The following is an 18,866-nucleotide window of genomic DNA, read 5'->3' as shown; positions in this document are numbered from 1 at the left end:
TTTTGGGAACGTGTTAACCAAAACTGGAAACCGACAGCGAAACGAGAAATAACCAAGTATGATAATTTGCGGTCCAAAATTTTCCCCCGATTCGCTTACATAGCCGTACTTAGTCAACTATAACCCGGTTGAAAACCATGTTTTAAAAGAAAAACAACACGTCCATATCACGATGGTGAAAGTAGAGCAATAACAAAGGCTAATGCTCCCTTCTATTCACGGACTACTTAATATCTTCAAGGAGTGTGAGGCTCCACGTGAGTCAGAAGGAGTTAGAATTATTCTAAATTACGATGGCAAAAACAAATTAAATTTTTAAACGTAGAATCCCATGTCGCCTGATGTTTTAAATTTTACTCTGTCCCTATCTGTTCTTTGTTGTTTTGCGTTCCATGAGGTACCCTGCTTATTTTGTCTTTGAAGTAACTAGTGAAGTTGTTTAATTAAAGCTGTATTTTCTATCAACTGAATGTGGTTTTAGAGAATTTCTAAACCAGTTTTGCGTCACCGCCATTATCGATCGGGGGTTTTTAGTTTCGCCCTGTGGCTGACAGCGTCCCCTCCTCCTCCCGACGTTTTCCTCAGCTGCTTTCGTCCTTCGATCGAAGCATTCGAAGCTGCTCCTTCCTTGGTGAAAGTCGATATTACTGAAGGATCTGGTGAGTAACTTGCCGTTTTATATCCCGCTCGCTCCTCGCGGTATTTCTTTTCAATTTCGAAATGTAGCGTATGATCGCTCAAGCAAAAATGGGCCATGTACCAATATAGTTTAGAAAGAAGACAAGAGGGGATCTCACTTTAATTTTAACACGAATGAAGTGCGGATCGTTGTTGAATTTTTTCGTTTCGTTCGCTACGTCCCAGACAAACAACATGGCTGGACTAGACGACAACACCGTTCGCGAACTTCGTAACTTGGCCGACCGGCTTCGTATCGACTCCATCAGGGCTACCAATGCCAGCAAATCTGGGTAAGTGAAATGAGAACTGACACTAATCTTTTTCAGAAAGTTTACCTTGAACTAAATGTTACTAATAATTCAATGTTCTTGTCTTTCTATTCAGTCACCCAACATCATGTGCTTCAATGGCAGAGATCATGTCTTGTCTTTTCTTCCGTGTCATGAAGTACAAGCTATCTGAACCAAGGGATAAGTCTTCTGATCGTTTCATCCTGTCCAAGGGACATGCTGCCCCAATCCTTTATGCTGCTTGGGCTGAGGCTGGTCTCTTCCCTGTTGAAGACCTGATGAACCTCAGGAAGTTGGACAGTGACTTGGAGGGCCACCCTACTCCTCGTCTCAACTTTGTTGATGTTGCCACTGGATCACTCGGCCAAGGCTTGAGTGTTGCTTGTGGAATGGCATATGTGGGGAAACATTACGATAAAGCATCATACAGGTAAAATAAGCTAATGTTTCATTGTCCTGGCAACTTGTGACAACATTTGTCTTTTTACATGACAGGACTTACTGCTTGATTGGTGATGGTGAAAGTGCTGAAGGATCAATCTGGGAAGCTTTGCATTTTGCTGGGCATTACCATTTGGACAATCTGTGCGCTATTTTTGACATCAACCGTCTGGGACAATCTGAACCCACTTCTCTTCAGCACAACATGGAAGTCTACCGTAAGAGGCTCGAAGCCTTTGGATTCCATGCCATCGTTGTCGACGGTCACGATGTTGAGGAACTCTGCAAGGTATTGGTATATGTAGTTACTGGATAAAGAAAGAAAATTAACCTATTATTTTTAAGGCCTTCGATGAAGCATCTTCAACTCTTGGTAAACCCACGGCCATACTGGCTAAAACTTACAAGGGATACAAGTTCCCAGCTATTTCCGATGAGCTAGATTGGCATGGAAAACCTTTGGGTGCGAAGGCTGATGAAGTCATCCAAGCTATTGAACAACAGATGCAGCCGGGAACTTCAACTGGGGCACCGCACATTCCGGAACCTGTAAATGACGCTCCCGAGGTCAATATTGATGACGTTCGCTTGTCTGCACCTCCTGCTTACAAAATGGGTGAAATGGTTGCGACTCGCCTTGCCTACGGCACTGCATTGGCTAAATTGGCCGAACACAACCCGCGTGTCATTGCTTTGGACGGAGACACCAAAAACTCAACCTACTCCGACAAGATCAAGAAAGTAAGTCTTTTAGGTTACTTATCGAATTAAACTAATGAATTTGTTTTTTAATGCTTGGTTGGTATTTTTCTTTGTTTCAGGTGTCAGCTGAGCGTTACATCGAATGTTTCATTGCGGAGCAAAACTTGGTGGGAGTAGCCATCGGAGCTGGTTGTCGTGGCCGTACTATTCCGTATGTTTCTACCTTTGCTGCTTTCTTTACCCGTGCTTTCGACCAGCTGCGTATGGGTGCCATCTCGCAGACCAACATTACCTGCGTCGGATCGCACGCTGGAGTATCTATTGGTGAGGATGGGCCATCCCAAATGGCACTTGAGGATTTAGCGATGTTCAGAGCCATTCCAGGTATGACTAAAATTTCAAAAGTTGATTCAGGAAACCTTCATGTTGTTTCATTGTTATTCAAATTTCATCGTGTAGGAGCCACCGTCTTCTATCCGAGTGATGCTGTCAGCTGCGAGAGAGCTGCCGAACTTGCAGGAAAAACCAAAGGCATTTGCTTTATTCGTACTTCTCGACCCAACACGGCTGTGATCTATGATAACGAGCAAGCTTTTTCGGCTGGAAAGGGACACGTTGTACGTAGTCATGACGAAGATGATTTGGTGATCGTTGGCGCTGGCGTCACCCTTCACGAAGCTCTTAAGGCCTCCGACCTGCTGATGGAAGCCGGCATTAAGGCTGCAGTTGTTGATCCTTTCACCATCAAGCCCATCGATCACGATCTGCTATTGAAGGAAGCTACCCGTTGCAACGGACGCGTTTTGACGGTGGAAGATCACTACCCCGAAGGAGGTTTGGGCGAAGCTGTGGCCTCAACTCTAGCTGAACAACGAAATATCATCGTCAAGATTTTGGCGGTGCGCGAAGTTCCCCGTTCCGGGCCACCTGAGGTGCTTCTCGAACACTTTGGAATTGGCGCCAAGGCGATTGCCGAAGCTGCTAAGAAGCTTGTGGCGTTGTAAACGTTTTTCAAAGTCACTCATTCCTATACCATTCCTTACCCAAAGTCTACAAAGGATAGATTAGAAGAACTGGTGGTGTTTCTAAAACATTCTTCTATGGCATTCTGATTTAGATATGTATTGTTTTGGCTAGTTGATTTATACAGAAATTTGGTGTTAAGTACCTTTTATTCCTTATTCAAATATAAAGCAAAAAAAAACAATGGTACATAGTTATTAGGTTGTTTCATCATCAGCAAGAAGATGTTGTAAGCCCTGGATAGTTGAAATAAGCAGATGAAATTGTTTGCGTCTCTGTTCCAGTTTCATTTCTAATTTCTGACACTCAGCTTCTGATGCTTCCAGTTCTTGTCTCAGCAAAGCAAGTTTATCTTGATTGGTTTTACGATCAGGCTGTGTTTGAATTATTGCAGCTAATGCATCATATTCCATCTTATTCCTACGAATTTGTCTGGCTTCTTGAAGCTCTTTCTTGGTCGCCTCAATGTCCTTTTTCGCTGACACAATGCCTTCTTCTATTTGGTTGTAGAGCTCGTCATAATGCTGCTGTTCTGCAGAGTTCATCTCACAACAGCGCAAGGATTTTGTGGCAGCAAATTCACATTGGGCAATTTGGGCCATCATTCTTGCATATTGTGCTCGTCTGTAAGAAAATTCTGATGCAAATTAAGGTTTTTTGAATTTATTACATAGTTGAAATCTATTACGTTTCTTCCACACTATCAGTGGAATTGCACCAAGTCAGGAAATTTTTAAGCAAAACATTGAGTCTCCTTTCATCGCCAGTACCCTCACCATCGAACAACAATCTTCTTCGAATAATCTCCTCTGCATAACGAAATACAAGCTAATAAATTAATTGCATCAATTTCTAAACAAAACAAATTACCGTCTCCCATTTTGTAAACTAAATAGTTAAACGAAAATGTGTTTAGAAGAAAAATAACTTGTGCTGTTTTAGTTGTACGAGAAGTACGTCCAGCATCAATGCTGTTTGAGTTTGACTGCCAAAGTTAAAAACATTTCGTTTTAACATGAGCGCGAATCGGAATTCTTTTGTTTCTTGCTTTCAGCAGACAAACCTAAAAAATTAATAACGAAAGACAATTTTTTTAAACTGCAGAACTTGATCTTTATCTTAAAAATTAACTGTTTCAAAATTTTTAGCAATTAACTGCAAATAGTTTCATCCTCTTAAAACTAATAAGTATTTAGAGCGATTTAGTTAGATAGCCTAAGGTAGCACAGTCGATCGCGAATAGCTATTGAGTTTGTCCTTCGTGGCATACGGTAATAAAATGGTAATAAGCATCTGTTTCTTTTTAAATCCAGATCCCACACTTGAAAATAATCTGAAAATTAAAAATAAATAAAAGATAAAGAATAGAACTAATGCAGTTGCTCCGAGCCTGTACATTTTTTGTTGAGTCCAAAACTAAAATTCGAAAATTATTCTAACCTTAAATTTTTTTTGATCATTTCAGAACTGTCAATTATTAAGCCAGGCAACAGTTAAAAAATTCTCAAATCACTCCAACACGTCAAACGCTAAAAATTATCAAGCGGAGTACGCATCAAGGGGAAGGGGTGCTATTCAGCATATTTTACAATAGTTGCAACGCTGTCGCAGGTAAGCGGAGAGAAGACGGGACAGGAGAAAATAAGAAAAAAACGAGAAGCTTGAAAAAGATGGCGTCGAAGGATGACAGTCCAACAAGTCTTCATGGCCAGCCTTGGTCTGTTTGGGCTGATAGATTAGGCAGAGATAGTCCATTAAGTGAGTAATTTGTCTTTTTAAGTGCATTTTCTATATTCCAAACAGATACCTTATGAAAATTAATTTCATGATGCTTCCGAATCGGGACGGCTCCGGCCCAACGATAAATGGCTTTTAAATTGTCAAAATAAAAATGTCATTCCCGGTATTACCTTTGTCGCCTTTTCATTACGCAGGTGACACAGATGAACAATCCAAAGTCAATCAGACTAAAGAAGGAGACGCCATGAAACTACCGAAACAAGGTGAATGGTTTCATGTGGGTTGATAATTGTCAGTAGTCTAATATTCCCACTATGTTGCACTCCTTGTGCATCGTCATTACAGATATGTCATTCTATGGACTTTGTCCTGTCAGAGATGAATTCTACCTCGTAACCTGTAACTATTGTCAAAGGGTGTGCACACCTCAGGGATTGAAAAATCATATAGGTAAAGATAAAAGGTTTTTCTTTATTCTGAAGTATTTCTGAATATCAGTTTCTTGGGTATGGTAGAGTTGAAACATGCTCAAGAATGGACCAGCTGTCAGTCACAGTTGCCAGAATCTCTCGACAACTGTGTTCATCCCACTGCGGCAGCACCAGTCAGCAGCTCAGCAAAAGCAAAGGCAACCAAGAAGGCAGCTACTGGGCAATCAGCCATGCCCACATCGCTAGCTTACTTGCTTGCCAGCCCAGCTGCTCCTCTCAAGCCACGGGGTGGTAGTGGTGGTACAAGCAGTAAACGAGTGAGTGGGAGTAAACCGGCATCATCTGCGGCCTCAAACATCGTCTCTCACGGGCCAGCCAACAAGATACCTACCCCGATAGTATCGGCATTGACAGGCACGTCCTATGATAAAGTGCCGTCGCCTCAGCAGCCACCACCCGTCCAGTTTTCTCCTTTGCAACCGACGCTGACTGCACCTTCTCCTGTGTCGCCGCTTACAGCTGGTGGGCCGGCTGGCACAGGCGTGATGACGCCTTCGCCAGCCATAACAATGACTGTCGCGGTTGATTCATCAGGCAACCAAACGGTGCAAATCCATTTGCCTGAAATCGGAAACGGCGTCATGTTAGCCGACAGTCCAGCTGATCTGGGGGCATCAGTTTCCAACGCATGTGGCTCCTCTGGCGTGCAGAACAGATCAGGCAAGAAACAACGCAAAACATCAAAATCGGAACGACGAATGCTTCCTGTCAAGGAACGTGAATTGGACTTGGAGAAACATTGTGGAGTTTGGATGAGCGACTTGAACAGAGCTTGTACTCGCTCTCTTACCTGCAAAGCTCATTCTTTAACACTTAGGCGAGCTGTTCAGGGTCGCAGTCGCCCTTTTGACGACTTGCTCGCCGAACATCGAGCAGTTAAAGAATCTGTAACAAAACAGGGGAAGGACGGAGCTAATCTACCTGCTGGAGCGGCCCATCAGCCAGTTGCCAAACCAACTTTATCCAATGTTGTCCCATGCCAAGCTTCTGCCGTCCCCAAACTGGGACGTCCACCTCTTGTGCGTCCGCCCCCCGCAAAAAAACTGTTAACATCTTTGCTCCAGTCACAGCCACAACCAGCAGTTGGAAGCGAACTTTCAGTAGAAGTGCTTCCACTAACAGAATCGCAGAACGTTCAGCACCTTCCATCCTCTGGACTTCTTACACGAGTTTTTCCTTCTACGGTGATGCCGGCCGTTAGTTTGACATTTACTCCACATCATCCCAAACCCCTGGCCGTCTGCTCGTTCGGATTGCGCCGTCATGTATCACGGGCAAGTGCTGCGCCTGATCGCAAATGGGATTTTCTGCGTTCGACAGTACGTTCTACGCTTAAACGATCAGCTGCCAGTTCTGCGGTACGATCTATCTCCACAGCATCTGGCACCCTTGGCCTTCAAAGTCTTTTGCGTCCTTCAATAACCCAGCCGTCTAGTAGTCACCATCTCATGTCGCATGAATCAAACAGCATTGAACTCCCTAATGGGTTGCAGCTATCCATCGGCGTCCAGCCAGAAGGACACAAGTAAGTAATCAATTGAAATGATTGAAATATGATTTGAGCATTTGCAGTCGGGCAATTGGATCCAGCTGCCTGAACAAGCAATAACATGAAACATTCGTCGATCTTCACCAAGTCTATTTTGATATCATGCCATGTTCACGTTTTTCGTGACGTATTAATTCTTGATTGTTAAATGTAGTCACCACCATCATCGCGCACGTTTAAAGAAGAGCCTTCTGAACGGCGTGACTGGAGGACATCCAACGGAGCAAGAACAGGCTGATGACCTGATGGAAGGATTTGATGGTTTAGTCGGCGAAGATGGCGTGCTGACGTTTCTCAACCAAACCAGCGAGGGAACAGCCTCATTGAGCCTGATGGCTGACCTCTCTGCTGGTAATATCACCTTTTCAGAATTGAATCATCAAGCCGGCGGAGGTGGAGGAAATGTATCCGCCGGCCCACGACTTCATTCAACATCTACATCACTGCTTCTTCAACCCGATCCAGGTGATCCAATGTGACACTGGAAAGCGGCGTCTCCACATATGACCTCTCCCGTTGCATCTCTTTATTCTCACCTGATCCATTGACTGTCCCGTCAGGGTTGGTTCACTACTTTTGTTAAGCATGGTGCAGTTCCCGCTATTCTTTTGTTCTACTCCACTACTACCAAGATAGCCGCATCTATTTCTGGTTTGAACAAATACTCGGCCCAGTCTATCATTGATTCGACTATTATTCTTTGTTCTTTCTGTGTTATACGATTCCAATAGGCTACTTATTGTGGATTAGTAAACTAGAAGGATTGTAAACATTTAGATAGGATTGTTATTTTGTATCTACGGGGGAATTGGGAACGATTTATTTTCTTCCTTAGTTTTTGAAATTTGATCCATTGGGTAGGTTCAGTTTCGATTAGGTGCGCCACTTTTTCTCCCCTTTTTGTCTCCCTTTTCTTTAACTATGAAACCCTGTGCATGATTTCGACTCTTGGAGACAGAACAATTGATTTCCGAACATTTGTTGATTCAACAAAGCAATCGAAATTCCCATGCGTTAAAGCTGTAGAAGATACTGAAGAAGAGCTGAAAATTTCGAAGACAAAAAACAACCATCGACAGTTGGTGCGCTCAAGATATTTTTTTTCCCCCCTTCCTCCAAAGAAGAAAAAACCTACAAATACCAAGTGGTTACGACAATGTTTATGTGTGTTCGTATTCTCCTCTTTTTCGGTGATTAAAAGAACTTCTACATCCTCCCATTCCCCTCCCTTCGTTCTCTTGCTGTACCGCGGCCCCATTGCTCAGATTGCGCGATCTCTTTTCACTTAAAAATTTCTCCAATTCACTTTTGAGACGGAAGTGTAGGCAAAAGCCAATCGTCCCTCCCCACATTTTTTCACATCCCCTATTATTAAGTTTGTTTCATGGGGCTTCCAGTACATGAGCAGAGGAGAAAAAAGAATCGTGTTATATACAGGGTCACCAATTTTTTTCCTGAATTAAAAAAAAAATTTAAATCAATAAAAATTTAAGAGTCCTTCCTCTTGATGTCCCCTCATCCATCTCCCTTTCTGGAATGACATGTCTCGTGCCTTTGGTGTTTTTGATACTGCGAATTGAAAATACTGTGGACGGCTGCATACGCTCTTCCATGCTTAAGGGAAAGCTCTTGAAAGAAACAGTGAAAACATCAAAACACGACTTTTGAATTATTACTATTCTCCTTTTTTTTGTGTCCATCAAAAATTAAACGGAAAAATAAGCTGCCGCTGTGATGTGGATTTACCATTGTAGTATTTATATATTTTTTTTTTCTTTTTTGTGCATCGTGTTTGTGAATGTCCAATCATCCCTTCCATGTTTCGGTATGTGGATCGTGTTGATCGAAAAATCCAATGTCACCCTCTCCCCACCTCTTTGTTTTAATTTTACGAATTTTCTTAATTTTCAATTTAATTTATTGATGTTGAATGCCCCCCATCTCCTTATCTATTGATTCTGTAAAAATGAGTGATGATAATGGAAGTCGCGATTGACTTATCGAGTACTACCTTCTCCGAGAAAAGCCATATCTCGACTCGTGAGAGTTGAAGAAATATACACAATTATCATGATCTAACCTTTTCATTTTTGTTTCTGTTTTAAGGAAGAAGGCAGGAGCTTAGAAAATATTAACTGTTTATTTACGAAAGTCATGACTATTCATCAAAGAGCGATGTTTTTCGTCTGTCCGACTTTGAGCCGGGGACATCAGTTCTTCGTGGGACATCCGAAAACAATAACTCATCCAGATCTCCAATCACTCGTTTTCTCGACTCCATATTTTTCTTCGGATATTTCTGGAAAACAATGGTATTTATTTTAATGCATTTTTTAAATGACTTATTAGATGACAATAATGTACCATTCTAGACACCTCTGGAAATTGTTGAAATTCTCGGATTTTTCGCCTTGGAACAAACTGAAGGGCTTTGGTCCAGTCTCCATGAGTTTTAAGTTCCAGAAGGATGTTTATCATGGCATTCAACGTCAGACTTTTCCCGCTGCCGCCACCGAAACTGAGATACCGATCGAGAGGCAATTTAGCCATTTGGATATTGTCTCGTTTGGCTTTGGCTAAAGAATGGGCTTTACTTTCGCCTTTGTCCACTAAGCATCCGACAATATAGACGCTGTCGGGATCGAAATGAGTCATTTCGTTTTGACAATGAGGTGTTAGATAAATGAGCTTATCTCGTGGAAAAATGTCAAGGTAACTTTTGGGGCTGATGTTGACTGGGAAATCAGGGTTGTAGAGACTTGGAACAAGTTTAAGAAGATGTTTCATCACTGGTCCATTAAAGTTGACATTGCAAAACTGGAAAGGAAAAGGATGATCATGCTCCCTATTTGCCACTAAAGAAAGTACCAATTGCTTTGCAGCATTCTTTTGTTCTTGAGGAGTCATATGCTGATCGTAACTAAGATCATATACAACAGGCAAATCAAATATGGAAGCTTTTAACATTTTGGTGTTGTGGAAGTGATCCATTTTGGTTTCATAAATTTTCAGGCAAATTGTGTTTTTTCCTAGCCCATACTCAATATGTTCATCATTTTTGTCTTTTAATTTGTCTGCTTCTTTTTCTGCCTCTTTCTCTGCTTCTCGTTTAACTTTCTGTTCATCCTTTTTGTTTTTCCTGTTCAACTTTGTCATTTCAATTTTGAAAAGAAATAATAGATACTTCTTCCGTTTGCTTGTTGAAGATAATGTCAGCAGTTCTTTCCAATGCTGCAGAGTTAATTCAGACGGCGTTCTTGCTCCTTCTTGTTTTGACACTTCGTATTCAAACTCGGCAAGCTTCAGTCGCTTTACCATGTCTGGATCCCCTCCAGTTAAGGTTTTTATAACATCTTCTGTCAATGTAACATGATGATTAGACTTTGATTGAGTATTTGGGGGGTTTTCCTCAGAACAGTATTTATGACAAGGAACTTGTTGCCGGATAGCTAACCTAAAAGTGAAAGGAACAGCCTGACGACTTGTGTGTTGCAAACGATAAACCGATTTCATAAAACTGGTAAGAAACATGTTGGATCGTCGATGAGGATGATACCACCTAGACTAGCAGACGACGGAAAAAGCCAAATGAAAATAATTTACTACGAATATCGTCTGCTATCATGGCTAACTGGATGAGATAAAACTAGCCCGAACATTTAAGCAGATTGCTAACAACGGAAGAAAGTATGTGTATGTGTAAGTTTGTAAGTATGTGTAAGTTGAGTCCGTCGATAGAATGTTAAAATGAATGCAGTTTTCCCTCGGGAAAGTAAAAACTTGATTAACAAACATTATACCAATTTTGTTGTACATTAATTACATGAGATAGCGAAAATTTTGAAGAATTGTGAAACTGTTAACTAATATTGCTAGGTGCTTCTTAAAAATAATAAATTTTAATAGTCAAACTCAATGTCCATTTTCCTATTTTTGTGCAGTTGATTATTATATTTTCTAGGAAAAGTCTACGGCCCGCGAATTTTGCTGGCGCTGCTGGCAACGACATCTATGAGCGATTATTTCTTCGCATTTTTATGTGAAACTTCAAGTTTTTTTAGATAAGTGCATTAGACGGGATTGTGTTTAAAATTAAACTTTCATCAAATTAAAAAAGGAACGTGGTAAGATTTTGCCTTTTCCAAAGAAGAGACACATCGCATTTTTCTAACAATTAGTTTTCTATGTTTGCTTTCATTCCGAAACATTTCAAAACATAGCTCTGGTGGCCACGATATAAGACATTAAGTGAAGAAGTGATAAACTGCTTAGCAATGATTTGGCAACGTCTGCCATCTCATTTTGCCGGGCGTACGTTGAAGGTGCCGTTAGAGGGTGCTGTAATGGACGTTCTTCTATTGAAATCCTTGTCGATGTCGCGTGGTTTGAGGTGTGTTTTTTAAGTTTTCACGTGTTTCCTAATAATTGGTTTGTACTGTAGGCGGACATCCATCGAAGCAAGAAAAAGCATGGTGGGTACAAATGTAAAAAAAACATCTTTGATATTTTTGGTTATAATACAATCTTAACTTTTTCTATTTCAGAACACAAATTTACCATTTTTAACAAGTAACGACTTTCAGTCGACCATTTACATAGAATTAATTCCGGTTTTTTGTCTATTGAAAAAGTATTTTTAATGCTGTTATTTTGCATTCACAGAATTTTAGCGGGGGATCAAGTAAAATCTGGAAATGTTCCAGGTTGGACGAGTGAGCATACAGTTGAAAAACACTGAAAGTGCATTACCATTAAGGTATGAGCTGCTTCTCTTGCTAAAGAACAACTTGTCCTTGACGTTCAGAGTGTTGGTGAAGCTGGGTACTTAAATGGCTCTAAAGATGTTTCACTTCGCTGGCATTGCAGCGATGAACATCACACATGGACTATTTAGGTATGAAAGGAATTTTCTTGAAAATTTTTTGAATTTATGACAAAGCATTTCTCCTACTTTTTGCCACCCATGTCTAATCTAAAAAAAAATTATCCAACAGGAAAGGATTTTTAGCATACTGGGAACACAACTATCAACAATGCAACATTCTAGGGGTGCTATTTTATCATTCAAGAGCCTTATACAATGATTATCATCTGCAATTTGTATGGCCTTTCCCAAGCTTCTACCAGAAGTTGAATCTATGAGTCATGTAAGTCACATGAGCAACAATTGAGATGCTTAATGGTGTTATTTTTCTTTTCTCAGCATAGGTTAATAGTAACATTGCATCTGAAAAGATTCTTGGTTGGGGCAAGACACTGAATAAATTGTATTGATTCGATGGATGACATGACATTTCTATACTTAATTTGGATTCCCGAGACGGTATTTTATATTTAAAAAATTGAAGTGCATATCTGGGCTCCCTTCCTTTCCGTAGCCCCGTTTCCCCTTGACTCGTAATAAGCCCGTAGGGGGTCATGCCCCTACTGTACGGTATATATAAAAACAACATATTCCGAGGTTTGGAGGGCTCTGGCCGGAAAGGGGACGTGGGGTGCCGCTTAGTCCGATGATGTGTTCACGGAGGGCGATGTGGCTACCCACAAATCCGAACTAAAGGTTAATCGCTCCTGTAAAAATGTTCCAAATCTTCAGCTCTTCTTCCGGCTTCTCTTAGCCAATCACCGGGTGGGCCAAAAAATGTCGGAAAAAAAAATCGCACTTTTTTTCTTTTTTTCCGACACGTACCCATCTACCGCTCAGACTCGTTATTACAGGCGAAGGCAATTTCAGTCCATTGGATGCCATTCGCAGTTAGTTCATTAGCGTGGATGGAGAATAACGCGTGGCTGGAGAAACAATTGTAAAATGGTTAAGATAATACAACAAAAGGATGGTAAGTATAAACATTATTATATTGGTTTTCAATTATTAATTATTGTTTATTAGATCAAATTATGAAGCTGCAGGCCCAATTATTGGAACAACACAAAATATTAGATAACAGCAAAGCTAAGGATGGTAAGGCATAATACGTAATGATTCTATTTATTTGCTTTTATTCATTTGTGTTTTGTAGCTCAAATTTTGAGTCTACAAGCTCAGCTAGGGGAAAAGAACAAATTGGAACGGAACAGTTTTCAAACAGTGAAGGAGGTTTTTCAAAACTCTTCCTTAATTGAATGTGAGGATGAGTTGGCATTAGGCTAACACAGTCAGGTACCTAAACTTTTCAAATAAGAATTCAAAATAAGTATAGAATTAAAAAAAAAACAATTATTTATTGTTTAGTTATTCAGTCCACCACCTGACAGTGTGTTAAATTTAAATTCTGTTAGTGCTGTACTAAAAGAATCGTTAATAATAAGTCCATGCAGCGAAGGAACTGAACAATTGTGGGACCGTAGTTAGGCCGAAAATGGGTGTGGTTCGGAAACCCAGAAATGGCACAAGTCAACATAAAACATGGATTAGGTACTGTGTTAACCCATTTCAGAGATTTCTATGTCGAGCGTTGTTTTCAAATTTTCTTCGTGAAATTGTCATTGACACTAACAGCAAACAGGCATACACATTAGCATACTTATTATGTGCGCGGATGCTGTTGTGCATGCTTTTGAATTATATTATACGGCTGCCAATTGATTATCTGGTGTTATGTGTTTTTTTACTTAATTTTCCTATTTTGTATTATTCATTTTCAAATCGAAAGAGAACAATGTGGTGAGTTTGTGCGGCTCTTTATATGCAAAAACAGCAGGTAAGAAATAGTAATTCTAATTTTAGAGAAAAAATGTAGAATCGCTATCCTCGTCTAAAAAGCCGCAGCCTACAAGTTCTAGTCACACTTGTTGGGGGTGGGGGGACGTGAATTTTCGCTTTTGAAACAGAATGGACGTGTTCACAGCAGTATTTTTCACGCATTAAAAAATAAGTGAATTCTTACGAAAATTCCGTCTTGATTCTAAATTAAAAAAGAAGATGACGCTGCTGTGCAATTAATTTGTTTAGTTAGAACGCATGATAAGTGAAATCCGGTCGAATGTTTGTTAACTGTGTTAATATACAACAGAAGATTCGAAAACCGGTATGCCACCGACGATGAAGTGTTTTGATTGTGTTTTGGAAGCCAACCAGATGAAATAGATTTCTTATTTAACGAGATCAGCTATGCCAGCTGTCAAACACAAAGCCTGGCAGCATATTCTGGCTTTTGCGTTCAATCATGTGATAAAATTACTCATTTAAAGGTATAAGGCTTACATTTTGATACTAGAATCCAATTAGTATGATTCTACTTTGAAGGAATAGCTCACGAAACTTTATTTACAAAGTACAGAGGTTGTGACAGTGGCAAAAGTGTTGTCATTTGAATATCTTCGTCTGATTTTGCAGCACTTTATCCATTCATCAACTATCAGTTCGGATCTGGCAAAGGTGGTTTATACCTCTGTGTCGTGGAGCCAACAAAAATTACCGCCGTTTCAGCAGTCTTCCTGCCATTCCTACCTAACCAACCAACACACATAGGCATGGACCCCAAAACCATTTTCTTGTGGTATTTTAAGTTTCTTTCTTAGTCTAATATGACTTTTCTTTACATTTAATATCCTTGCGTAGGACTGCCAAGTCTTTACTTTCTTCTTCGTAATTCCTGGCCCCACAATCTTTTTAGTCTTCGAGTAACAGCTGTAAGTCGAATAGCCATCTCTGTTATAGTTTCACCAACAATGTTTTATTTCCAAAAATTAACAGTTGGTTTTACTTCTATCGTTTACAGCCAGGGCATTTTCCTTTTCTGTCCCATGTAAAAAGACCTTCAAGATTCCGATCTCTGAGTATTAACTCTCTCAAGCCATCTAAAAGTAAGTTTCCATTTGCCCGTTCAAATGTAATATTGTAATATCGTTGTTTGTTATTTAGGTAACGCCATGACAGCAAAATGAAAAAAAGTGATGGAATGCCGATAGTAAATAAGCAGCGGCCAGTAGGAGATCATCGTGGAACATCGTGCAAAATGTTGTTATATGGCCCGTCTTCGCCTCGCCCTTCGCGCCGTCTTCGCCTCGCCCGTCGCGCCGTCTTCGCCTCGCCCGTCGCGCCGTCTTCGCCTCGCCCGTCGCGCCGTCTTCGCCTCGCCCGTCGCGCCGTCTTCGCCTCGCCCGTCGCGCCGTCTTCGCCTCGCCCGTCGCGCCGTCTTCGCCTCGCCCGTCGCGCCGTCTTCGCCTCGCCCGTCGCGCCGTCTTCGCCTCGCCCGTCGCGCCGTCTTCGCCTCGCCCGTCGCGCCGTCTTCGCCTCGCCCGTCGCGCCGTCTTCGCCTCGCCCGTCGCGCCGTCTTCGCCTCGCCCGTCGCGCCGTCTTCGCCTCGCCCGTCGCGCCGTCTTCGCCTCGCCCGTCGCGCCGTCTTCGCCTCGCCCGTCGCGCCGTCTTCGCCTCGCCCGTCGCGCCGTCTTCGCCTCGCCCGTCGCGCCGTCTTCGCCTCGCCCGTCGCGCCGTCTTCGCCTCGCCCGTCGCGCCGTCTTCGCCTCGTGGTCGCCTCATCGTGGTATTGTTTTGTTTTGTTTCGTATTATGTAATGCTAATCTAATTAACTCGTTGGCTGCCACCGACCCCTTTGATCCCCTTTTTTTTATAGCTTGACAGGGACGGGCCGCGCTGTTCTGCTCCATGGTTTATCTGCCATGGGGTGAAGCAGCGCCACTGCCCAAAATTGGCCGAATGGCCCTCAGGCAACGCACCATAGGGAATTCCCTTATTCGATGCGGCTGATGAGACCGGGGGTGTGCGTTCCCGGAAAGGTCTCATCGCCGTGTCAGCCCGGCCTACCAGGCCCCCTTGGTCGCTATCCCTAGGATAGCGACAGTAGCGATTGTAGAAAATGGTGGCGTGGCAGCCAACGAGTTAGTTGTATGTATTTGTGTATGTATTGTATTTTGTATGTTGTATTAAAATGTACGTAAAGTGGTAGATATGTGGGTGGAAGGAGGGACAATAAAAACTATTTTACACTAATTACTTCTGTATTTATTATTTAACTACACATTAACTGACATGGGGATGGAACCCTAGTATTCCAGCATGACAACTACATGCTTTACCATTATTCCCACCATGAACTTATAAGTAACCAAAGAATATTTCTTGTCACCTACGGACTTACATTTACACTTAGAATAAAATTGAAATGCAATGCTGCAATATTCTTTCCCACATTTATTTTGCTTCAATATTATATATCTATTGAGGTTTGAACCCAGAGTATCAGGTATCGCAGCTAAAGGCTCTACCACAGAGCTATGGACCTTATAAAACATTAGAAAGATAAAAATATTGTTGTGAAAGACTGCATAAACATCCTAGACGATAACATATGATATGCGATAATAATTTATTTAGATATATCTCGTGGCTCAATGTTAGAGCATCGGCGTTGCACGCTGAAGGTCTGGGTATCGGTACCCATACGAGTAAAATAAATTGCAAATACAAAATTACTATAGAAAATATCCAGGCATTACACGATGTTCCTTGAATCTAAGTTGAAGAAGTCAAAAAGTGTAATAAATAATAATTGAATACTTACAAAGAAACGATAAAGCAATGGAAACAATGCTTACCATCAAAGGTTGCAAAAACAATAAATGGGAATTGAGCAGGATAAATAAAAAGAAATTGATAAATGTAATGTGTGAACACAGCAAACACAGGCAATGAAAGAAACAAATTTTGCAAAATAATTTATAGAAAAAATTTTATTGACAATTCTCTGCATATTACAATTATTTTTGCAACTTTAAAAAGGGCCAATATCCCTTTCAAAAGTTGCCGTCAACCCAGGCAGGGGGAGACACTGCCTTGTTGACCCACCGGGGAGATTACCCGGTGATTGGCTAAGAGAAGCCGGAAGAAGAGCTGAAGATTTGGAACATTTTTACAGGAGCGATTAACCTTTAATTCGGATTTGTGGGTAGCCACATCGCTCTCCGTGAACACATCATCGGACTAAGCGGCACCCCACGTCCCCTTTCCGGCCAGAGCCCTCCAAACCTCGGTATATGTTATTTTTATATATACCGAACAGTAGGGGCATGACCCCCTACGGGCTTATTACGAGTCAAGGGGAAACGGGGCTACGGAAAGGAAGGGAGCCCAGATATGCACTTCAATTTTTTAAATATAAAATACCGTCTCGGGAATCCAAATTAAGTATAGAAATGTCATGTCATCCATCGAATCAATACAATTTATTCAGTGTCTTGCCCCAACCAAGAATCTTTTCAGATGCAATGTTACTATTAACCTATGCTGAGAAAAGAAAAATAACACCATTAAGCATCTCAATTGTTGCTCATGTGACTTACATGACTCATAGATTCAACTTCTGGTAGAAGCTTGGGAAAGGCCATACAAATTGCAGATGATAATCATTGTATAAGGCTCTTGAATGATAAAATAGCACCCCTAGAATGTTGCATTGTTGATAGTTGTGTTCCCAGTATGCTAAAAATCCTTTCCTGTTGGATAATTTTTTTTTTAGATTAGACATGGGTGGCAAAAAGTAGGAGAAATGCTTTGTCATAAATTCAAAAAATTTTCAAGAAAATTCCATTCATACCTAAAGAGTCCATGTATGATGTTCATCGCTGCAATGCCAGTGAAGTGAAACATCTTTAGGGCCATTTAAGTACTCAGCTTCACCAACACTCTGAGCGTAAAGGACAAGTTGTTCTTTAGCAAAGGAAGCAGAATCATTTGAGGCTTCTAGCTGTGACAGAACTATAAAGGATTGCTGTTATACAGGATTCATTCACACAAGATGGTACTTCTCATTAGACAATTTGCATACTCTATTACTTTACCTCATACCTTAACCGTAATGCACTTTCAGTGTTTTTCAACTGTAGGCTGACTCTTCCATCCTGTAACACTTCCAGACTTGACTTGATCCCCTGCTAAAATTCTGTGAATACAAAATAATAGCATTAAAAAAACTTTTTCGATAGACAAAAAACCGAAAAGAACCTAATCCATGTTTTATGTTTAACTTGTGCCATATCTCGGTTTCCGTACCACACCCATTTTCGGCCCAAATACAGTCCCACAATTGTTCAATTCCTTCGCTGCATGGACTTATTACTAACAATTCTTTTAGTGCAGCACTAGCAGAATTTAAATTTAACACACTGTCAGGTGGTGGACTGAATAACTAAACAATAAATAATTGTTTGTTAAAATTCTATACTTATTTTGAATTCTTATTTGAAAAGTTTAGGTACATGACTGTGTTCGCCTAATGCCAACTCATCCTCACGTTCAGTTAGCGAAGAGTTTTGAAAAACCTCCTTCACTGTTTGAAAACTGTTCCATTCCAATTTGTTCTTTTCCCCTAGCTGAGCTTGTAGACTCAAAATTTGAGCTACAAAACACAAATGAATAAAAGCAAATAAATAGAATCATTACATATTAGGCCTTACCATCCTTAGCTTTGCTGTTATCTAATACTTTGTGTTGTTCCAATAACTGGGCCTGCAGCTTCATAATTTGATCTAATAAACAATAATTAATAATTGAAAACCAATATAATGTTTATACTTACCATCCTTTTGTTGTATTATCTTATCCATTTTTCAATTGTTCCTCCAGCCACGCGTTATTCTTCATCCACGCTACTGAACTAACTGCGAATGGCATCCAATGGACTGAAATTGCCTACGCCAGTAATAACGAGTCTGAGCGGTAGATGGCTACGTGTCGTAAAAAAGAAAAAGTGCGATTTTTTTTCCCGACATTTTTTTCTTTTTACAACTATGGCCATCTATCGGCCGGCTTCCTATTTAATTTTCTAAATACAACTTTACGTATTTTAGCCATGTAACTATATCATTTTTTAATTAATAACTTAATTTCATTAAAATAGAACTATACGATAATTCCTTTGTTATATTCTACTTACTTAAATTTATTATTATTACGATTAACTATTAAATATCCATTTTGTACTGCAGTAA

The 18,866-nt window shown here is 40.8% G+C and overlaps 4 protein-coding genes and 2 long non-coding RNA genes across 7 annotated transcripts; 3 read left to right on the top strand and 3 right to left on the bottom strand.

Annotated features, from left to right (window-relative positions):
* The first annotated feature begins 848 nt into the window (after positions 1–848).
* LOC130688753 (transketolase-like) lies at positions 849–3,152 on the top strand. The gene is made up of 6 exons (XM_057511778.2): positions 849–971; positions 1,066–1,401; positions 1,467–1,701; positions 1,758–2,153; positions 2,234–2,498; positions 2,574–3,152. The coding sequence occupies exons 1-6, from the start codon at positions 874–876 to the stop codon at positions 3,116–3,118; spliced, it is 1,875 nt and encodes a 624-aa protein (XP_057367761.1). The 5' UTR covers positions 849–873; the 3' UTR covers positions 3,119–3,152.
* Positions 3,153–3,268: 116 nt separating this feature from the next.
* On the bottom strand, positions 3,269–4,140 carry LOC130688743 (THO complex subunit 7 homolog). The gene is made up of 3 exons (XM_057511766.2): positions 4,008–4,140; positions 3,826–3,946; positions 3,269–3,761 (listed from the first exon to the last, which is right to left on the bottom strand). The coding sequence occupies exons 1-3, from the start codon at positions 4,015–4,017 to the stop codon at positions 3,335–3,337; spliced, it is 558 nt and encodes a 185-aa protein (XP_057367749.1). The 5' UTR covers positions 4,018–4,140; the 3' UTR covers positions 3,269–3,334.
* A 591-nt stretch (positions 4,141–4,731) lies between these two features.
* On the top strand, positions 4,732–8,996 carry LOC130688703 (ataxin-7-like protein 1). The gene is made up of 5 exons (XM_057511711.2): positions 4,732–4,895; positions 5,072–5,140; positions 5,223–5,327; positions 5,393–6,893; positions 7,072–8,996. The coding sequence occupies exons 1-5, from the start codon at positions 4,808–4,810 to the stop codon at positions 7,394–7,396; spliced, it is 2,088 nt and encodes a 695-aa protein (XP_057367694.1). The 5' UTR covers positions 4,732–4,807; the 3' UTR covers positions 7,397–8,996.
* Positions 8,997–9,038: 42 nt separating this feature from the next.
* LOC130688716 (mitochondrial ribonuclease P protein 1 homolog) lies at positions 9,039–10,474 on the bottom strand. The gene is made up of 2 exons (XM_057511731.1): positions 9,282–10,474; positions 9,039–9,216 (listed from the first exon to the last, which is right to left on the bottom strand). Exons 1-2 carry the CDS (start codon positions 10,446–10,448, stop codon positions 9,076–9,078), a joined length of 1,308 nt encoding a protein of 435 aa, XP_057367714.1. The 5' UTR covers positions 10,449–10,474; the 3' UTR covers positions 9,039–9,075.
* Positions 10,475–11,210: 736 nt separating this feature from the next.
* LOC130688757 (uncharacterized) lies at positions 11,211–13,503 on the top strand. Of its 2 annotated transcripts, XR_009000513.2 has the most exons (8): positions 11,211–11,389; positions 11,462–11,486; positions 11,580–11,811; positions 11,912–12,064; positions 12,126–12,754; positions 12,808–12,879; positions 12,938–13,077; positions 13,150–13,503. It is a non-coding gene; the product is annotated as an uncharacterized LOC130688757 (long non-coding RNA). The 2 variants fall into 2 exon arrangements; XR_009000514.2 differs by lacking the exons at positions 12,808–12,879; positions 12,938–13,077; positions 13,150–13,503 and having other exon boundaries at positions 11,221–11,389; positions 12,121–12,203.
* A 3,577-nt stretch (positions 13,504–17,080) lies between these two features.
* Positions 17,081–17,357, bottom strand: LOC130688768 (uncharacterized). Its single transcript, XR_009000530.2, has 2 exons — positions 17,220–17,357; positions 17,081–17,158 (listed from the first exon to the last, which is right to left on the bottom strand). It is a non-coding gene; the product is annotated as an uncharacterized LOC130688768 (long non-coding RNA).
* Positions 17,358–18,866: the final 1,509 nt, after the last annotated feature.

Source organism: Daphnia carinata, chromosome 9 (genome assembly GCF_022539665.2).
Source record: "Daphnia carinata strain CSIRO-1 chromosome 9, CSIRO_AGI_Dcar_HiC_V3, whole genome shotgun sequence".
NCBI classification, from domain to species: Eukaryota; Metazoa; Arthropoda; class Branchiopoda; order Diplostraca; family Daphniidae; genus Daphnia; species Daphnia carinata.
Note: the sequence above shows the minus strand (reverse complement) of the source record. Positions and strands in the feature narration are given on the sequence as shown.

Bases quoted from the DNA above. Each gene is read 5' to 3' on its own strand.
- LOC130688753 (XM_057511778.2), top strand. From the start codon at position 874: ATGGCTGGACTAGACGACAACACCGTTCGCGAACTTCGTAACTTGGCC. The intron at 972-1,065 runs GTAAGTGAAATG...CTTTCTATTCAG, and splicing joins ACCAATGCCAGCAAATCTGG to TCACCCAACATCATGTGCTT. The intron at 2,154-2,233 runs GTAAGTCTTTTA...TCTTTGTTTCAG, and splicing joins ACTCCGACAAGATCAAGAAA to GTGTCAGCTGAGCGTTACAT.
- LOC130688743 (XM_057511766.2), bottom strand. The intron at 3,762-3,825 runs GTAATAGATTTC...ATTTTCTTACAG, and splicing joins ACTGATAGTGTGGAAGAAAC to ACGAGCACAATATGCAAGAA.
- LOC130688703 (XM_057511711.2), top strand. From the start codon at position 4,808: ATGGCGTCGAAGGATGACAGTCCAACAAGTCTTCATGGCCAGCCTTGG. The intron at 4,896-5,071 runs GTGAGTAATTTG...TTCATTACGCAG, and splicing joins AGGCAGAGATAGTCCATTAA to GTGACACAGATGAACAATCC. The intron at 5,141-5,222 runs GTGAATGGTTTC...TCGTCATTACAG, and splicing joins CATGAAACTACCGAAACAAG to ATATGTCATTCTATGGACTT.
- LOC130688716 (XM_057511731.1), bottom strand. From the start codon at position 10,448: ATGTTTCTTACCAGTTTTATGAAATCGGTTTATCGTTTGCAACACACA. The intron at 9,217-9,281 runs GTACATTATTGT...ATTGTTTTCCAG, and splicing joins TTCCAGAGGTGTCTAGAATG to AAATATCCGAAGAAAAATAT.